Source organism: Callorhinchus milii, unplaced genomic scaffold (genome assembly GCF_018977255.1).
Source record: "Callorhinchus milii isolate IMCB2004 unplaced genomic scaffold, IMCB_Cmil_1.0 Scaffold7, whole genome shotgun sequence".
NCBI lineage: Eukaryota > Metazoa > Chordata > Chondrichthyes > Chimaeriformes > Callorhinchidae > Callorhinchus > Callorhinchus milii.
The window spans coordinates 18,023,496-18,041,160 of record NW_024704748.1 but is presented as its reverse complement, the minus strand read 5'-3'; the positions used below and the strand labels follow the sequence as shown (position 1 = coordinate 18,041,160).

Sequence of the window (17,665 nt, the reverse complement as noted above, 5' to 3'; positions counted from 1 at the left end):
CAATATCATTTTTAACAAAATATCTATCAAATTATGAAGATAGATTTGCCCAGCTTCATTTGAATAAAGTTAAAAACAACTTCAGTGTCCATTCCAAGTCATATTAGTTTTATGGAGAAGTTTAGATTTAGATTAATTATATTTTTGGCAAGCTAGTATTATAATAATTTAGCTGAACACTTATTTTTATCATAGCAAATCACCAAACCTAATAATTCAACTGTAAATGTGTATCAAAAATAAATGGACTGATAAGGGCACCAATTTTACCTTTTCTAAAAATAAAAACAATAATAGCATAATATCACAACTTTTCAGTAAAGATAATTGGGTGCTATGGGAATTCATATAAGAGCCTCAATACGTCAATGTCGCAAAGGCAGAACTGCCATACTTGAGTGACATAATCCAGCAAGAACCAGTGGGAACAACATTAACAACACATCTAAAAATGATCGCAGAATGTTTTACAATTTCACATTGTGATGGTCAAGTCATTAGAATATCATTGTTATAAGAATCTTAAACATATGAATGGTCTGAATTACTAAAAGTTACAACTAACTTTTTAGGCTATTTACCAAAAATATGAATAATACAAATTTTATTGAATACAAATTAAGAAATGCTATTTACATAACTCAAAATAGTTAAATATGAACAGTTAAACATTTCAAGGGTCATTTGTTCCACTTCCTTGGTCAAATAACAGGAAATGAATGTCGTTAAGTTCCATTGATTGCAGTCCACACCGATTATATGTGCTAGGAACTAAAAATACACAATAAATGGCAAAAAAGCATATAAATGCTTTTGGAATGATTTTAGTTATAATGGACTCTTTTTTCAGTCCACAATAAAAACAGATAAAGTGCTATGGTGTCTCACATGGAAAATATCAGTAAATATGTCTCTCCCATCCGCACCCTGACAATAAATCATTGCACTTAATTCTAATTAGCAATTATTAGTCAGATGAGCCTCCATCAAATTCTCATAACTACCTGCACAAAAATATTGATAAAGTATATCTTGTACTTTTTTTGTCATGTAATGATAGTGACTTTGATTAGATGTTCAGCAACCCTTATTCTTACTGTCACTATTAGAATATGCAGAGTTCACTGATAAAGTGCAACCAAGTGTTTATATGGCACAAATACTAAGACGAAATATCCAATAACTAGTTGTTGCAAGATCACGATTTTCCAGCACAGTTTCCTTAAGAACTCAAAGCTGTTTTTGAGCCATCCCGTTTACTGATGAGTACCTCCAACAATCTAAGCTTAGCCTTTGTATGCTTGTATTCGTAATATTCTTCAGCCATTGGTATGCGATCTTCTTTTTGTGCATTCCTGCAAGAAATGTTTCGGTAATTAGTGTTTAAATGAAAAAACTCACTTGGTTACAGGTGAAGGAAAGTAATATTATAACAATCCTTGCGTTTGATATAGAGCCTTATCAAGTCTTCGAGACATCTCAGCGCTTCACAGAATATACTGTAAAATGAATTGACTGGATATTTTGTGGGCAAAACGTGGCTGCCAATTATGCACAGACAGTCCCACAAACAGTTGTGGATTGAATAATCAAATTATTAGTTATTTTTAATTTTTGAAGGGATTATTACCCCCTGGAATGTGATCTGCCAATGGACTAAAACCAGGTTCCTACTTACTGCTATGTAAACAACAATAATTTGCATTTAAAAAGGCTAGGGTAGCATCTCGGATCGCTTTTCCGGGGGTAATAATTCCTTNAAAAAATTGGTCACTCAATCCACGACTGTTTGTGGGACACTGCTATGCGCAATTGGCTGCCGTGCTTTGAGATGTCTCAAAGACTACATCAAATGCAAGGATTATTATTATTATTATAAACAGAGGCATGTGGAATAAGGAAACTTGCCTAATGTTTCGCCCTGCCCCGGAATCGAACCAAGGTCCTCTCGCTTGCGAGGCGAGTGCTCTAACCACTAAGCTACGGGACTCCATGTATGGGTGTTCAAAGTGCATTTTCCACCTATATGACAACAAAATAACCAACATTTTATTTCACCTCACGCAAAGAACTTTTGCTTCCTTCCCCTGGACCCACGTCATCTGGAGCCTCCCTCAGTAATCTGTGAGATGAACTGGATTCACCCAGTGCAGTTCTATTTCGTTCAGCACATACTTTGTACCCCTGACGTTTGAGTAACTCATCACTGTTTACTCTTTCTGATGTCATGAACTGAAAGTATCTCTTTTAAAAAAGCACAAATGACTTAAGGAGGAAAAAAGGTAGACTCGAATTTAGAAGCTGGATAATTATTCTGTATTTTTCCCTGATTGTTTAGGGAAGGTTGTTCAGGTAGTATCTATGCAATACATTCTTTTACAAGATAATGGGTGGGTGAAATCTATATTGGAGAAGGTTTTGCGTGGCTGTGTGCACTTCGTGGATCTAATGTAGCCTTTCCTTCATCCATCCTTTTTTTTTGCTCTTAGCTCACCTTCCTGTTTGCTTAAGGAATTGCTCTTCAAACTCTCTGAGGACTTTCCGAAGTCTCTTCTTCTCTGCTCTAGTTTCATGAAGATAGTCCAATAATTCAGGCCTGCATAAAAAGTGAGTGAAAAATAACCTTTGAATCAAGTAAGTATTGTAGTTTTCAATTTATGAACAATAAAATACACATTCAATTCACTTCACAGTATATTTTGTGATGTGCTTTGAGATGTCTCAAAGACGTGATAAGACGCTAATATCAAATGCAACAATTATTATTATTGCCAAATATTGCCAAAATAAATTAATTGGAGGAATATTTTTTGCATTCTTGAGTTGGCAGATTCAAGTGTAGAGTACTTCACAGTTTTATGCTGGGATTTTCACTTCTAGAGGTATATAAGGATGATTTTTTTCATTAAAATAGGCTTACAACTTAATTTCACTATTTGTGCCTTTTAGATATCCAAACACAAAATCCCAAACGCAGGAGGAAGAAAAAAGGAAGCAACGACCTAGCCAAGTTTCTCCCAAGTTCCTCTTCAGGCAGCTATTGAGAGGTTTGCAGAAGTTTGCAAAAAAACTTTGCCTCTCTTTTTTCCTTGTTAAGGAAACATCTGTTTTCTACTAAATAATGCCCTGATGGTATGACTAAATTTAAGAAATTTATACATCATAGTCTTGAGCACAAATCAACACCTCGAAGAGTTAATTCTCTACCATGGGAATTCAGTGAAAATTATTTAAGCAAATGTGATGGCACACTGGAATTTTACGTCACCCTTATTATTCCAGAATTCATAGTCCCTTGGCTTCTGCCAATCCTTAGCTGTATCCCCTAGACATAAGCTAATCGAGGAAGAGATTATGTTCTCAAGAACAGGCAAACTTTTATTTTGTATCTTTTCAGGCGTTAAAGTAGTGTCTACTAAGCACAGCAAGAGGTTTCATTCGGCTTTCTGATGACCAAAAACTGCTTTAAATGTTTGCTTGCACAGTTCTGCAATTTTTAAAAGCTTACGTGGAGGCTTCATGAAGATTGGACATGGAAGTAGTTGGTTGCCTGACAGTTTTCTTTTCATCCAAAGGAGAAACAAATTCAGGTGTATGATCTTCATCTCCATGATCTATGTCACCTACATATTTTGGGAAAGGAAAGTCTGCTGTAGGTGTAGAAGATGTTTCAGAATTTCTGTGCACAGCTTCCTCATCAGACTCTTCTTCCTATATGCAGTACAATAAAATGAGTTAAAATGTTACATTAATAACTACATCATCACAATATACTAAACAGTGACTATTTAAAAAGGGCAATTGTTTATTCCACTTATAATGCAACTTTTATTTGTCCAGCGCCTTGGGACACCCTCCCAATGTGAAAGGTACTATACAAATGTAATTTTGTTGTTGTTGTTGATTATATAAAGTTCTTAAATTCTATAGGGCTGGTCTTATAGAACTATAATGTGCCTTGGTTTATCGTCTACAAATAATGTCTGCTCCCGTTTTAGTACTTTACTTCTTTGTTTTACTTACGATAGTAGGGATTGCTGATGCTGCAGATAAGAGCTGTTTTATAGCTCGGTATCTATCATAAAGAGGCTTCATGAGTTGCCTTTCTTGCTTGGTCACCTATTCAAATAACACAAAAAATCATTTTGCTATTGTGCAATGGGACAGTTAAGCTAAGGAAATCTGATGATTAACAGATCTGATAGTTTTCTTAAATCTAAATTATTTTCAGGCTTTCAAAAAATGATGCGCAATTTTACCATTGTTGAAGATTCACAACCAGTACCTGAGACGTATCAAGAGATGATATAGATTAGTGAGGCGTAATGTCCCAAAGCCTTAACCGTACATTCAAAACTAGGAAGTGATAGTTAAGAAGCTGATTAATACCTACCTATTGGATTCCATAAAGTTTACTGCTTCCACAAGTTAATATGCAATTGATATATATATATATATATATAAATATTTTGAAGATTCATTCCCCATTAGTTCAGTCCATGACTGTTGATTGAAATAGTGGGATATGGTGGACTCTAGATTGAGATACTTTGTAGTTCATCTCTAATTTTCATTGACACAAGGAATATATGGATGGGGTGTTGATTCTCCATGTTAACATAAACAATATTCCTTTGGGAGGGGTAGCAAGGGTATACTCTGTATTGGGAGGAAGGTGACATCTTGGATAGCTCCTTAGGATTGCTATCAATTTATGATGTGTTATATATAGTATATGTTATACAAAAATAAAGTACTGAGAAAATAATTTATTTTGTGATGCAAAGACCAGAAAGGAATAAAGCAACACCTTATAGTAGATGTAGTTTAGTATCGTACAGTTTCATTTTTGTGAAAGAATAAGGAAAATATTCAGGTGGAATCTATCCTTGATTCTAAATCAAGGGGAAGAAATCTACCCTTCCCATCTGGTCAAGTGAAGTTTCTGACCCAACAGTGAGTGTTGTTTGAGCAGAGAAAAAAAGCCAGAAGAAACTCCTGTCCCAAAAACCTTTTGTTTTTTACAAACTGACAATATAGTATTACATCTCTCAGAAATATTTTCTTATTGTAGTCCTTTTTTTTAATCATTTGGCAGTGATCTGATGTGCTGTATGAATGAGTTTTAGTTTAGAAGAAAAGCTGCTGGAATAAAGCCTTATTTTCTATTGTTTTGAGAAAGCTTTAGGGCTATTCTATTCCATTCATTATTGATTCACACTTATAATGAAACATACATAGAAATATGTACCACAAATGAAACATACATACATAGATATATGTAGCAAAGAATAACCCCAACCTTACTTGTCTTGCGGTTATTGTGCACTCTTCTAGCCACAAAAAAACCTTAATTAAAATACCCTTGAGTGATTTCAAGGCTATAATTGTACCTCTGATGATGATTCTAGATTGCTGTTAGTTTACATTATCATTAGAGCCCATTTGGGAGATTACTACTTGTTTCTATTATTCAATATCAATTTCAGAATCTAGTTATGCCTATACACATTACGATCGTCCATGAATAATTTCAAAATCCAATACACATTTTTGCATGTTTACCTTACCTAACCACAGCTGCTTTTACATAATTTCCTGTACAAAATAGGAATTATACAAATAAAGATGGTTGAATTATGTCTTAAATTGTTCGTCAATCTGTTTAAAAAATCGTACTTTGCTAAAGTGAATTACAATTCAAAATGTCTGTAATTGAAACAGAAAGCTGACTGTGTTAATATGTACCTTAATGTTCTCTGGAAGGCCAAGAGTTTCATGTTTCTCTTTTAACGTTTTCATCACAATTTCTACAGTTTCTTCGACAGTCTTCTGCTGTGGTTCTGCTGCTTCACAGTGTTTGTTCTCTTTATCCTGTCTTGAAGTTACAGGAAACAGACTATTGCAATGTCTGTGACAGGTATTGTTCTCCTCCTCTGAAATTTTCAGTTTCAATTCTGAAACAAGCAACATGAAACAAGCAACTCCATGAATCAAACTATTAGTCACACATTACAACACAAGCAACAGAAAAATAATTGCTAGAATAATTTACCTGGTCATAACTGGGTATAAAACTTTGTGTTACATGGTTGCTATGAAATTGTCAGATTTGCAAGTGAAAATAATTATTAAAAATTAATAAACGTTAAACCATAAATTGATCAACGAATGTGAATATTAAGGTTACAAATACCCAGTCACTATACATTACAGTAAATCTTATGAGGCACTTTAATATGATGATAAGGCAAAGATTATTATTTAATTTTATTTAGTACCTTTTAACTGTTTACGAGCCTTTGTCAGATCATTCATCCACCTCCAAACTTCTGGATCACCAATTTTATCACTGTGAGAGGGCTAAAAAACAAAGGCAAATAATGGAATTTATCTGATCCTTTACTGTAAATGGTTTTCAAATGTTAAAAGCAAGTTTTATGTAATATAAATCAAGAAAAGTCTGCAGCAGGCTTGATGAGTTTTTCCTGTTTAATGATTTCTAATATTTTTGAAGCAGCAGTTGTTCATTGTTACATAGCATTACTTGGCACCTCAAGTACAAAGTAAAACTTTCTGGAAGTACAGCAGAAGTGAATATTTGAAATGGAAGGGAAAGAAAGGTATGTGGGAGGCTTTAAAGTTAAAAGTAAGATTGGGAAAGATAGAAAATAAAGTTACAATTAAAAAAAGACAGGAAAGGGAAAACGAGAAAATTGATGGAAAAAGATGACAGCAGAGTAAGCATTTGTAAACTTAATTTAAAAGAACTTCAATCGAAATTGTGTTTTTTTCTATTGCTTCTAGTTGTTTAGGAGGTAACGACAGTGATAAACCTTACATGTCTGTGTAGCTTGATTATTCTAATATAATATTTTTTTCAGTGCCAGGTTGTGAGCTGAATACATGCAAAAATATTCTGGCCAAGAGAACGTCTGTGTAAAGCTGCTGACAATCTAAAGGTTATTGGTAATTGTTATAAAATATAACTTTTTATCACATACCCTGTATTTCTTTTCTTGCTCAAATTTTTCTTCATATTTTCTTATTTTCTTCTTCAAATTCTGGATCTGTTTCGTCAGCTGTGTAACTAACTTTGGACCATTTACAGTTTCAGGATTACCATGAGAAGATTTTCTTGGCCTTGAAGATATAAAGTGTTGGTTTAAAACACACCAACTCAACTGTGGTGACAATATTGCAAATATTTTTCTACTCTTAACACTTCGAATTCAGGATCCTTGTTGTCACCTTTAAATCCTTCTCGCCTCACTCTACCTCTGTGACCTCCTACAACTCTTCTGATCCGGCTGCTCCCTTCGCTTAGCAAACACTGTTCTGCCCTGCTTCATTTTCCCCGCGCTCTCTGCTCCACCACCTACAGGCAAGCTTTCAGCATTCTGCACCTGTTCTTTGGAACCCTATCCTGACCCCTCAGACTTGTTCCCTCCCTCTCCGCATTCAAGGCCTACCTCAAAATCGACAAGATGCACCATGCTTTTGGTCATCTTTTCCCTCCTTGCCCTCCCTCCAGACTCCTGCTCCCAGCTTGATGCCCAGCCAGCGGTATCAAGCACTTTGAAAGATCCTCCCAATGTGAAAGGCGCTATATAACTGTCAATTGTATCACTCTTCTGTGTTCCTGGCACCAATTTCTTGTTTTCTTTCACCGTTGCCTGAGTTCAAACTGGACACCAAATATTCCCAGGCCAACACTCAGTGTCTTGGATGACACACAATTAATGGTCATTTTGGTGATGTATCATATACACAGTAGTAAAAAAAGGATACAAATACTTTTGGAGAAGGGACAAATTAGTGAAGGACAAATAAAGATACACTACTATATTCACGTATAATACTGTGTACACTCCAGTTATAGTACTTAAATTTAATACATATAAATCAAGGAAATATATTTAAATATAAATTATATGCAAATCCATATTGTTTGCACTGAGCTATACAAAATAGTTTTATCCCCAAGTAAAATATACTTAATTCCCTAAGATAAACTTCAAAGATGATAAACTTTCAGCCTTGGGACGTCCTCCCGCTGTGAAAGGCTCTATACAAATGTAATTTTGTTCTTGTTGCTAATGGGATAAATGCATCAGTGGTCCAAGGCACTGGCCAACAAATTGACAGGAGACCAGGTTGGGAAAATTCAGGACAGCAATTCTGTGAGTCACAAAAATCCTTTCAACTATACTATAATGTTTTAATGGAGAGACAATAATTGAAGGTAACTCCCAATAAAAAAGCTTTAAATTACACTTTCCATTATTTGTTTGATGAGCATATCTTGTCATTGAATAGACGCTGAGTGTGTAGAGCTTACCAATAAAGAATCAATTCTGATTTTAAATCTATTTCCTCAGTAACTTGGCCTTCTTGGTTAAATAAAAATAAATAGTTAAAAAGTCCATCTTACATGATAAATGGTTGAGCACTGGGTGGAGATGGAGCTGCTTCGGTATCCAGCACAAATCTTTGGCTCTTGCTAAAGCTGGAACAGCGTGGCGATATGAGTGGATTGTCCCCATCTGTTATGTGATGCAGCAACCTGCTAGCCCCCGGGGAACGGTGTGCTTCTGCTCCGTTTTCAAGCTCACTCTGCCAGGCTTTGAAGGCTGGGATTGGCTCTGCAATGATAAATGACCAGGAACGTTTAGTTCAAGTGCTTGTTTATTCTTATATATAAAAAAAACGAATGTGCAAACTATGCATCTTCCATACCGTAATAACAATAATATTATCTTCCATGTAACTATATAAACTGCCCACACAATTACAAGTTCATTGAAGAAGTCGGGATATAATGTCCATTTTAAAAAAAAATCAATTGAGTTGTAAGTGTTGCAGCTAAAAGGTCATACTATGCTTTTCAGTACAATAGCGCTTTCTAAAGAATACAGAATGCAAGATGCCCATTCTGCAATATTTTCAGAGCAGCCTTAATGATGTTGCCAATGCACCAATTTATTTTTAGACAGACTGTATTTAAAGAGCATGTGAAAGAAAATGACAGCCACCTACAGCAACTCTGTTCATTATGTTACGTTTTTGCACTGCCTTTCAACTAGTTATTTGATGCTATTTTTTATTTTTGTTTTTTTTAAAAAAATCAAATAAAATAATTGCTAAGTGCCAAAAATGACTGAATGGGCAGGATGGCATGATCAAACTCTCATTTGTGCCATCCCCACCTTTGTATATGACAGTATCAAAGGAACACGACCAACCAGCAGAATTTTTGTGTATTCTAGAGGACTTTAAAGCATGGAAACTCCCTGCAGAACATCGGCCTGTATGCGAATAAAACAATGTATTAAAATGCTCACGTTTAACGGCTCGGTGGCAACACGAAGCGGGTCTCTGTAATCATTTTGATGCTCAGTGACTTTTGAATAACCTTGACAACCGATTATATTCAATATACACATTATGTTTTGGGTAATTAATATCACAACTATGAAGCCAATCCAGTTGTCCTCCTTCCAGTTGCTTTTTGCCACCGATAGAAAATGTGAAGCTTCCCACGTGATAGTGAAGGTTAGGGTTAAATAATGCACCGTAGTAGCTGAAAATCCTTTGGTTTTAAAACATGTGCAATTTCAAATTCTGCTGTTGAATCCATTTCTTTGAACTTCTTGAAACCTATTTTTGCAATAGGTGTATTTATACTGAGGCACTTTATACTGAGTCAGAGGAACCCTACACTATTTTTCTCATACAAACACACATATATATATATATACACATCTCCAATATAATTTAGCAAGCCAACTCTCTATTTTAGTAATGTGGGTAAGTGTTGGCAGGAATAATCCAATTAAAATAAGATGCCTCTACAAACAGTATTAATTAAGTTAGTTGGAGCAAAGCATTTAAGGGTAATAATGAGGTGGATTCAGGTGTGAGAGGTGGCGTTCAAATAAAAACACAAATCAATTGAATGTACTCACCATCACTATCTCTTTGTTGATGCATTAATTTGAAATCAATTATAGGGAAAATAATGGTGCAGTGCTCTAACAAAAAAAAATCAAATGAAATAAATGCACACACAAATAGTATTTCTCAAGACAATCAAATCAAATACAGTGATTAATAAAAACACAGAAAGATTGACATGATTAAAAATGATGAGCTAAAATGCTGTCACCGAGCAGACTCGTTAAAATAAGTGCCATGGATTCCACAGCAAATCATCCGCGAACACACATTGCAATCCGTGTAGAGAATAATATTCTGAAGTATCCTTACCCCCACTGCTCCCCTCATCAGCTAATCCATTGCAACCTAATCGAGAGATGTGTTCCTTGCTGCACTGTGCCGAGGGACCTTCCTCTTGGTTCGGTAAAAATGCTGAGCACAGGTCAACTTCAAGGGTTTGCAGCTTCATTAAGGAGTTCTGTAGGCAAAAGCAGAACATCGTGCAACACAACGTTAGCACAGGCTCCAGTGTCCACCGCCCTGGTCCTAGGCGTTTAGCATCGAGTGCGATTAAGCCAGAACAACTAACAAGCTGCAAACCCCGACCAGCAGAGTGCAAAGCCATCTATTCGAAATCACTGACATATTGCAAGCTGTTTTGCGTTGCTTCGGTTTTCTGCAGTTACGTACATCCCCAGATTATAGTTTATTCATGACCTAAGTCTGGTGGGAGCAATGATTTCGTCAGCAGCCCCTATGCATGACTTGCTCCAGTCAGCCAATCTGACAGCAATCCCAGCTCATGCTGTAGCCAGTCCATCCTCCAGCCCAGCACTTCACTGAGTCTCTCTGACATCATCTCTGGTGACAATTCGCTCCTCCCAGTGCAGTTCATTCATAAAAGACCAGATATTATCATCCCTCTTAAGAATTAAACCGTCCCTTTGTGGGCCATGTTTAGCAATGCCTTACAGAGGTATGCATCATTTTTAGGGCTTCAAATACTACTTGTTTTGATTGCTGCCAGTTTCTGACCTGCATCCCCAGCTTAGCTTCTCAGTAGCAAAAAAAATGCATTCAAACAATACAATGTTGTAAAACCTTTTTTTTGATGGGGGGGGGGGCTGCTGCAGTTTTGAGCACATTTTGCCTTTTCGTCTCAATTTCGCAAAGGTATTAAAATTAAAATTGAAAAAAATCTTAAAGAAGCAGCTGTGAGGATTCCACCTGGAATGCATGAGCTTTTCTTCAGCATCTTGCATATGTGCCATTGCTTTACCAGCGAATAAGCAGTCACACGCATGTAAACGCATAGTTCTGCACGTCTCAGTTTAGGAGCTAATATTATGCAACGTTCAGTCAATTCCTCGATGGTTGATGCTTAAATTTCAACTTGTTTCACACGTGCCATTTAGTATGACCTGGCCATATTGTAATTAGAGGTAATATGACAAAAACTAATTAAATAATACATGTACAGAATACACATCAACATTTTATATGTTAAAATATATTCCAGAATTTTTAAAAAATGCATCTGGTTAATATTCTTAGAATCATGTGTGTTGCACAATACAGTATGAAACATTGTTTATAATTTTGTAATTGAATTATTTATAAATTATTTATTATTATAAACATTGTTTATAATTTTGTTAAATATTGAATTGATAGATCACTCTGTACTCAAAACATTTCAGGGTCTAATTGCATTTAAGTGAATAGACAAACCTTAGCAGTTGTGGATTTGTAGAAACTTACAGATTTAATGGAATTGTAAACATTTACAGTAAACATTCAGCCCATCGAGTCTGTACCACTGGCTCTCAGAGTAAGATTACTTTCAATCCCATTCCCATACCCTTCAAACCCTCCAAAATGAATAATACATTTAACATTGAAACCACTGAAGCTCATGTTTAAATATGCTTCACTGACCAAAGGATCTTTAAAGTATCTTGTAGGATAGCCACTAAATTTATTTATATTTATTTATTTGTTTGTTTGTTTGTTTGTTTGTTTAATGCATGAACATATTTATTTGTGGCTAATAGAGGTGCAATTTTTTGGCTGAAGTGGCAGTATGTAAAATTATGTAAAATCTCTGTTGTAATGATTTTCTATACCTATATTAGGAAATATCTCAGGAATTTCCATGTGCAGGTGGGATGCATGGAACCCTGTTTGGTTTCGATACTCTTAAGCATGGTGATGGGTTTCCGCAGGAGTCAGACTAACAAAAAATAATAGGATCCACAATGAGAAGGGATAAGACGACGACAACAAAAACAAATTAATTTTTTTATATAGCGCTTTCACATTGGGAGGACATCCCAAGGTACTGTCATAAATGATACTTAAGATTATTATAATTACGCACAGTAGTCGATGAAGATAACAATTTTACAATACTTCTTGTAAGTAGCAGATATCTATAGAGATATTATTAGTTTTATTCAGAAAGAGTGACTAGAGGTAACAGCAGTATGGGTGAAGGATGGTAGAGAATTAATTTATGCTGAATGAAAACATACAAGTTCCCTTAGGTGTAGCTGTCCCACTTCCACAGCCCAATGTTTTCATTGTGCCAACAATGCAATGGTACCATACAGTGTTATCTTGCCTTCCAATGTCATCTGTTAATAAGCATGCTGAAAACTAGTCTTCACATCAGCCTGGCTCAGTGGTGATACTCTCGCCTTTGAATCAGCAGGTTGTGGGTTCAAGCCCTACATCGAGACTTGGAATCACACTGTCTAAGATGACACTCCAATGTTGGGGGAGGCAGCGTTGCATTGTCGAAGGTGCTGTCCACCGAATGAGATATGGAACCAATCTCTTGTCTGCCTGTTCAGCTGGATGCTAAAGATCCCATGGTACTATCCGAAACAGAGAAGGGAGTATCTCCTGATGTCCTAGCCAACAATTTCTCAAATACAATGGTGACTCAAACTAATTGTGGAACATTGCTGTACACAAACTGGCTGCCAGTTTTGCACCCAAAATACACAGTCAAACCTCTTTACAGAATATCCTATGAAGCACTTTGAAATGCCTCGACGATGTGGATAGGCATATATCAAATGCAAGGATTATTATTTTATTATTATCTTCCTCTAGAAAACAAAAGATATTTATTCCCTTAAACTTCCAACTTTCTCAGGTATGTTTATTAAATATGCAACAAGAGGAAAACAAGTGTAAGGGAGAAGGAGGATAGATAGTAAACATAAACTGATGTATCCATTCTCTCTACAATAGGGCAAATATACGACAATTACATTGACTTTTACAAACTAGATTGCATCGAACTAATAAAGTACTGAAGTCAGCAGAAAACAGCATAAATGGAGCACAGTGTATCATGGTATGTCAGCACTATGGTAATATTTTCTCCATCAGTTTCTTCTTCACGGGTCAGAGCTGACATAACAATTTAAATTAAATTGATTAGATCCTCTTAATGAGATAAGAGTATGATATTTACTTTGACTCAATTATTGCAGATACTGAAATGAGATATTAGGAATAATGACCGTCACTCTGTTTAACAGTTGAAAGATGTGAATGAAAAGCCCAATGACATAACTCATGTTACCACACACGCCTCTATATACATTATATAAGTTATGTATACGTATTACATATAAAAAAAATCAAACATGTCAATGAGCTAAAACTTAGTGTTATTATTCTTAAATATTGATCCAGAGCACTACACTGAGAACTGTGAAAAATTAAAGAATGCCGTAGTCTTCTCTTATCTTAAAACATTTCATCTAATTTATTGAAGCATTTGCTTTAATTGTTATATTATTCCTAGATTTTTGTAAAAATTGATGGTATTTTTTTTGCTTCAATGTCAGAAATGGATTTAGACTTCTCCCACTCTGGGGATGATGGATTTCTTCCTCTCAAATTGTCTTCCAATGCACTACCACAGATTTGATTTTTAATTTTCAACCACTTAGTAATTCCAATGTTGCTACTCCATTAAGAGCAGTTTTGCCATTGGTCATTAAAAATGGATATTTGCAGCGTCAGTATTTATTTTGTGTTGAACAGGAATGTAAAATTGTTCCTGGCTGTCTATTCTATGTATTATTTGTGATGCTTTGAAAATGCCAAATTAAAGAAATATAGTGAAATGTATCCATTTTGCACAAGCACAACTGCACTGAGTCCCTTTCTGTTATCAGCTACGTTTAAGGATATACAGCTCTAATGCTGAATAGCAAGCTACTTAACATGCTACTAAGTGGTGTTCCTGATATTAAAATAATATTAAACAGGATATTGATGCTATTTTCCAATAAAATAAAGAGAGATTGAGGTTTTTTTTATATATGAAATATTAAGACCTTGAAATTCCATACCAAAAATAGCTTTTAAAAGGGAATTAGACAAATATTTGAAAAAGAAAAATATAAAAAGGTATTGAATAAAGGCAGGGGAGTGCGACCAAATGGATAGCTCTTTTGGAGATCTGGCACGTGAACCATCGGCTGAATGGCTCTTTCAAAAGATTATTTGACTGTAACATTTTTATTCCCAAATTCTGACAGACACTGAGATTAACTCACTATTTGGTAGAAAGCGTATGTAATAATAATACTTGCATTTGATATACCGCCTTACCAAATCGTTGAGACGTCTCAAAGCACTTCACAGGATATACTGTAAAGTGGTTGACTGTGTATTTTGTGGGCAAATTAAAATTAAGTCTTCTTTGTTTCAAAACAGCAATTTAAGAACCAATAAGTGTACAGAATTATAAAAGATGAATCAACATAGCATTAAATATTTGTAAACAACTGAAGAGTTACACTTAATAACAAGGTTTGAAAGTAAACTCTCCAAAAGATAAATGCAAAATTATTTTAATATGTGTTTGTCACCCTACCTCACTGGATTCCTGCATTAGCTGTGAAGCTTCTTCTTGTACATCTATTGGTGACGTGGTGCTGTTCTGTCTAGAATAAAGGTCAAGTTATATTTAGGTTGTTTGTACAACATGATTTTCAAAGTCTGTATAAAGAAAAAAAATTTAGAAAAACTCTCAAACCTATTAGAATTTTTTTATTTGCCTCCCTTGCTCTTTTTAAAAAAAATGTTCTTCTTGCAATCACCTTTAGTTTTTCTTTAAACTATTCCTTTAACTTCCAGAGAATTACATGATGATCTGTGTGTGTGTGTGTGTGGTTGTGCGTGTGAGTGACCTGCTCCCAGACATTTGCCAACTAGGGTCTTTAACTGGCCACAAGAAAAACATGAGAGTAACTTAAATTGTCCTTCACAAGATCTTCAATTCTTCCCTCTATCTTTCAGGACATGCAGGTGTCTGCTCTCAGTGTGCTGTTATACAGGACCTAGTTCTGTTCTATCCACCTCAAAAATTTATGTGATCCAATATAATAAAATCAACAGAATATGTGGTATGAACATATGAATAAAATCAACAGAATACACAAATTGATATTGGTGACTTATCTGACACCTTCCAACAAATGATTGAGCTATAAAATGATCGAGCAGGCTATTTCAATTTTGCTTTTGGCAGAACTATGAAAGCCTGTTAGAAACCAAAAAAATTATAAAATAAACCTTACATTTAGCATAATCATATCTAGCAGTAAACCATTAAATATAAAAGTTACTGTACTTGGGAGCCCCACCTACAGAATTCACTTTGATTGTATACTTATGTTATTTACTTCCCTTATTTGTGCCAATATTAAATGGCTTGACATTAATTGGCTTCATTTGACATGCATATGTACATACAGAAACAACATCAACAACAACATGCACTTACATAGAGCTCTCCACCCAGGATAGCGTATCAGAGCGCTTAGCAAACAAGTCATAACACCTAATGATGCTTACATTTCCGCAGTAAACTGTGTAGTCAACATACAGTTGAACCACAGGCTCTTTCATACACTCGATGATAGGACTTTAGCAAACAAATTCAGATCTATTACAGGATCCACTGTCCTCACTGATGTTCTCTGCCAATCCTGTTAGTGGTTTCAGCCCTGACCTTTGTTCCACCACTGGTTAACCTTCTTCGTCATCTGATTCCACAGTTCCAACAGTTGCAAAAGTCATTCAGCAATGAACCCACTTCTGAAACAACAGCTGGATTCCATGTGGGATGTCATCCTCCCTCCCCGCCTTCCCCCCCAAACTAACAACAACCTGTTGAAATCGCACTGCCCAATGTGCTCAAGTGTAGAAATTACAATCTTGATTTCTTTGGAATACTGTTCAAAATTAAACACAAAAGGAAAAATGTACCATAAATCACATTGATCACAAGATGTATCAGCGTTTCTGAAATTGGGCTTTTTGTGCCCAATTTCTGGCACAGTTTAAATTTTTTTTCTCTGAACAATATGAACATTCAGAATTACAATTCACAAATGTAGCCAACTGACTAAAATATCAGAAACATTAAAATCACACCAAAATATGAAATGTATCCTAATCTGCCAAATTGCACAATACAATCTGGTTCACCAAGCTGCTTCAGCATTATTTTATTTCTTTATTAATTACAGACCTTAAGTAATTGTTGACATATCATGAATAGACTGGCATTTTGAAAAGTTTTTATAAAGATGGATTGCGAAATTTGAAATATTTTTTAATGGCTTTTGACACCTCAAGGAAGACCTTTGTGGAATCAGAAATTGACCTCAGTCTGTAAACAATGAATATTCACTCTAAATGTTTTACATAATGTTTACTTTCAAATTCATATTCATGCTGGAAAAACAATGTTTTGAAGATAATACATCCATAAAACTGTTGATCCACAAAACGCCTGTCGTGTGAGATTAAAGCAATTTCCTACATTACAGAAATAGTCTCTCCAATTAACATGGACTAATTCTGAACACAAAATTCTCAGTAAAATTCCATATAGCCTTTATTTTCCTTGTTTAATAACACTGCACTCATGGAGTGATTTAACCAAATGTTAACAATCTGTGTTTATATAAAGAGAAAAAAATAACAGGTCACTTTGAGTAAGAGAAGCAACTGCAAACTTTTAAACATATAAAAACAAATACCTAATTTAAAGTATTTCAATTAGAGCTAATAATAATTCTAAATCCTTGAATAATGTCACAATATATGTTTCCATTTGACATAAAGACCAACAGCACTTGAAGCTACTGAAGAATATATCTGCGAAAGACTGAAAAACCATTAACAACAGACCTGTTGCAGACATTGGAGTTTTCTTCGTTTTTGAGTGTAATCTCTTGGGCATATTCAATGACAGCCATCTCTGTACTACCTCGACAGTCTAGCAGTGAGAGAGTTCTCCGCTTCATCTCCTAGAGCAACAATAAGGGCAACAAAGGGCAATGTTGATATTCGTGGCATGAGGATCCGAAGAGTGAGACTAATACAAACTGGAACTTGTGAATGTCATATTTGGGCTGCAATCAAAGTTTAAAGACGGGAAGATATCTGGCTCTGTTTTGTAACATGGTATAAATCTGGTAAAGAGCCAAACTGCTGCTGCTACTGATCTAGCCTTGGTGACAGTCTGCCAGAAAAATTCTAGTATCATACCCAACAAAATCCCATCATAGATTTTTTAACTTTTCATTTAAACATGCTAAAAGGTATAATGTAATATTTTTATTGTAACTACAGTACTCGCTTATTACTAACTTTTTGGATTTTTCTTAGTGTTCTACAGTTGGCA

General features: G+C 35.2%; 1 protein-coding gene across 2 annotated transcripts; it reads right to left on the bottom strand.

Moving 5' to 3' along the window:
* Positions 1-744: 744 nt before the first annotated feature.
* On the bottom strand, positions 745-17,412 carry fam13c (family with sequence similarity 13 member C). 2 transcript variants are annotated; one of them, XM_042336925.1, is made up of 11 exons: positions 15,755-16,204; positions 14,843-14,912; positions 10,270-10,417; positions 8,435-8,645; positions 7,005-7,143; positions 6,282-6,363; positions 5,749-5,957; positions 4,024-4,119; positions 3,509-3,711; positions 2,495-2,596; positions 745-1,355 (listed from the first exon to the last, which is right to left on the bottom strand). In XM_042336925.1, the coding sequence occupies exons 1-11, from the start codon at positions 15,877-15,879 to the stop codon at positions 1,223-1,225; spliced, it is 1,518 nt and encodes a 505-aa protein (XP_042192859.1). In that variant the 5' UTR covers positions 15,880-16,204; the 3' UTR covers positions 745-1,222. The 2 variants fall into 2 exon arrangements, with proteins under 2 accessions (XP_042192859.1, XP_042192858.1); XM_042336924.1 differs by lacking the exons at positions 745-1,355; positions 2,495-2,596; positions 15,755-16,204 and adding exons at positions 9,969-10,034; positions 17,170-17,412 and having other exon boundaries at positions 3,649-3,711; positions 4,020-4,119.
* Positions 17,413-17,665: the final 253 nt, after the last annotated feature.

What these genes read in the sequence shown, in the direction of transcription:
- fam13c (XM_042336925.1), bottom strand. Translation starts at nt 15,879, where the DNA reads ATGAAAGAGCCTGTGGTTCAACTGTATGTTGACTACACAGTTTACTGC. An exon ending in TAATGCAGGAATCCAGTGAG is followed by an intron (nt 10,418 to 14,842) that starts GTAGGGTGACAA and finishes TTTTGCCTACAG; the next exon opens with AACTCCTTAATGAAGCTGCA. An exon ending in TGATGAGGGGAGCAGTGGGG is followed by an intron (nt 8,646 to 10,269) that starts GTAAGGATACTT and finishes TTATCATTGCAG; the next exon opens with AGCCAATCCCAGCCTTCAAA.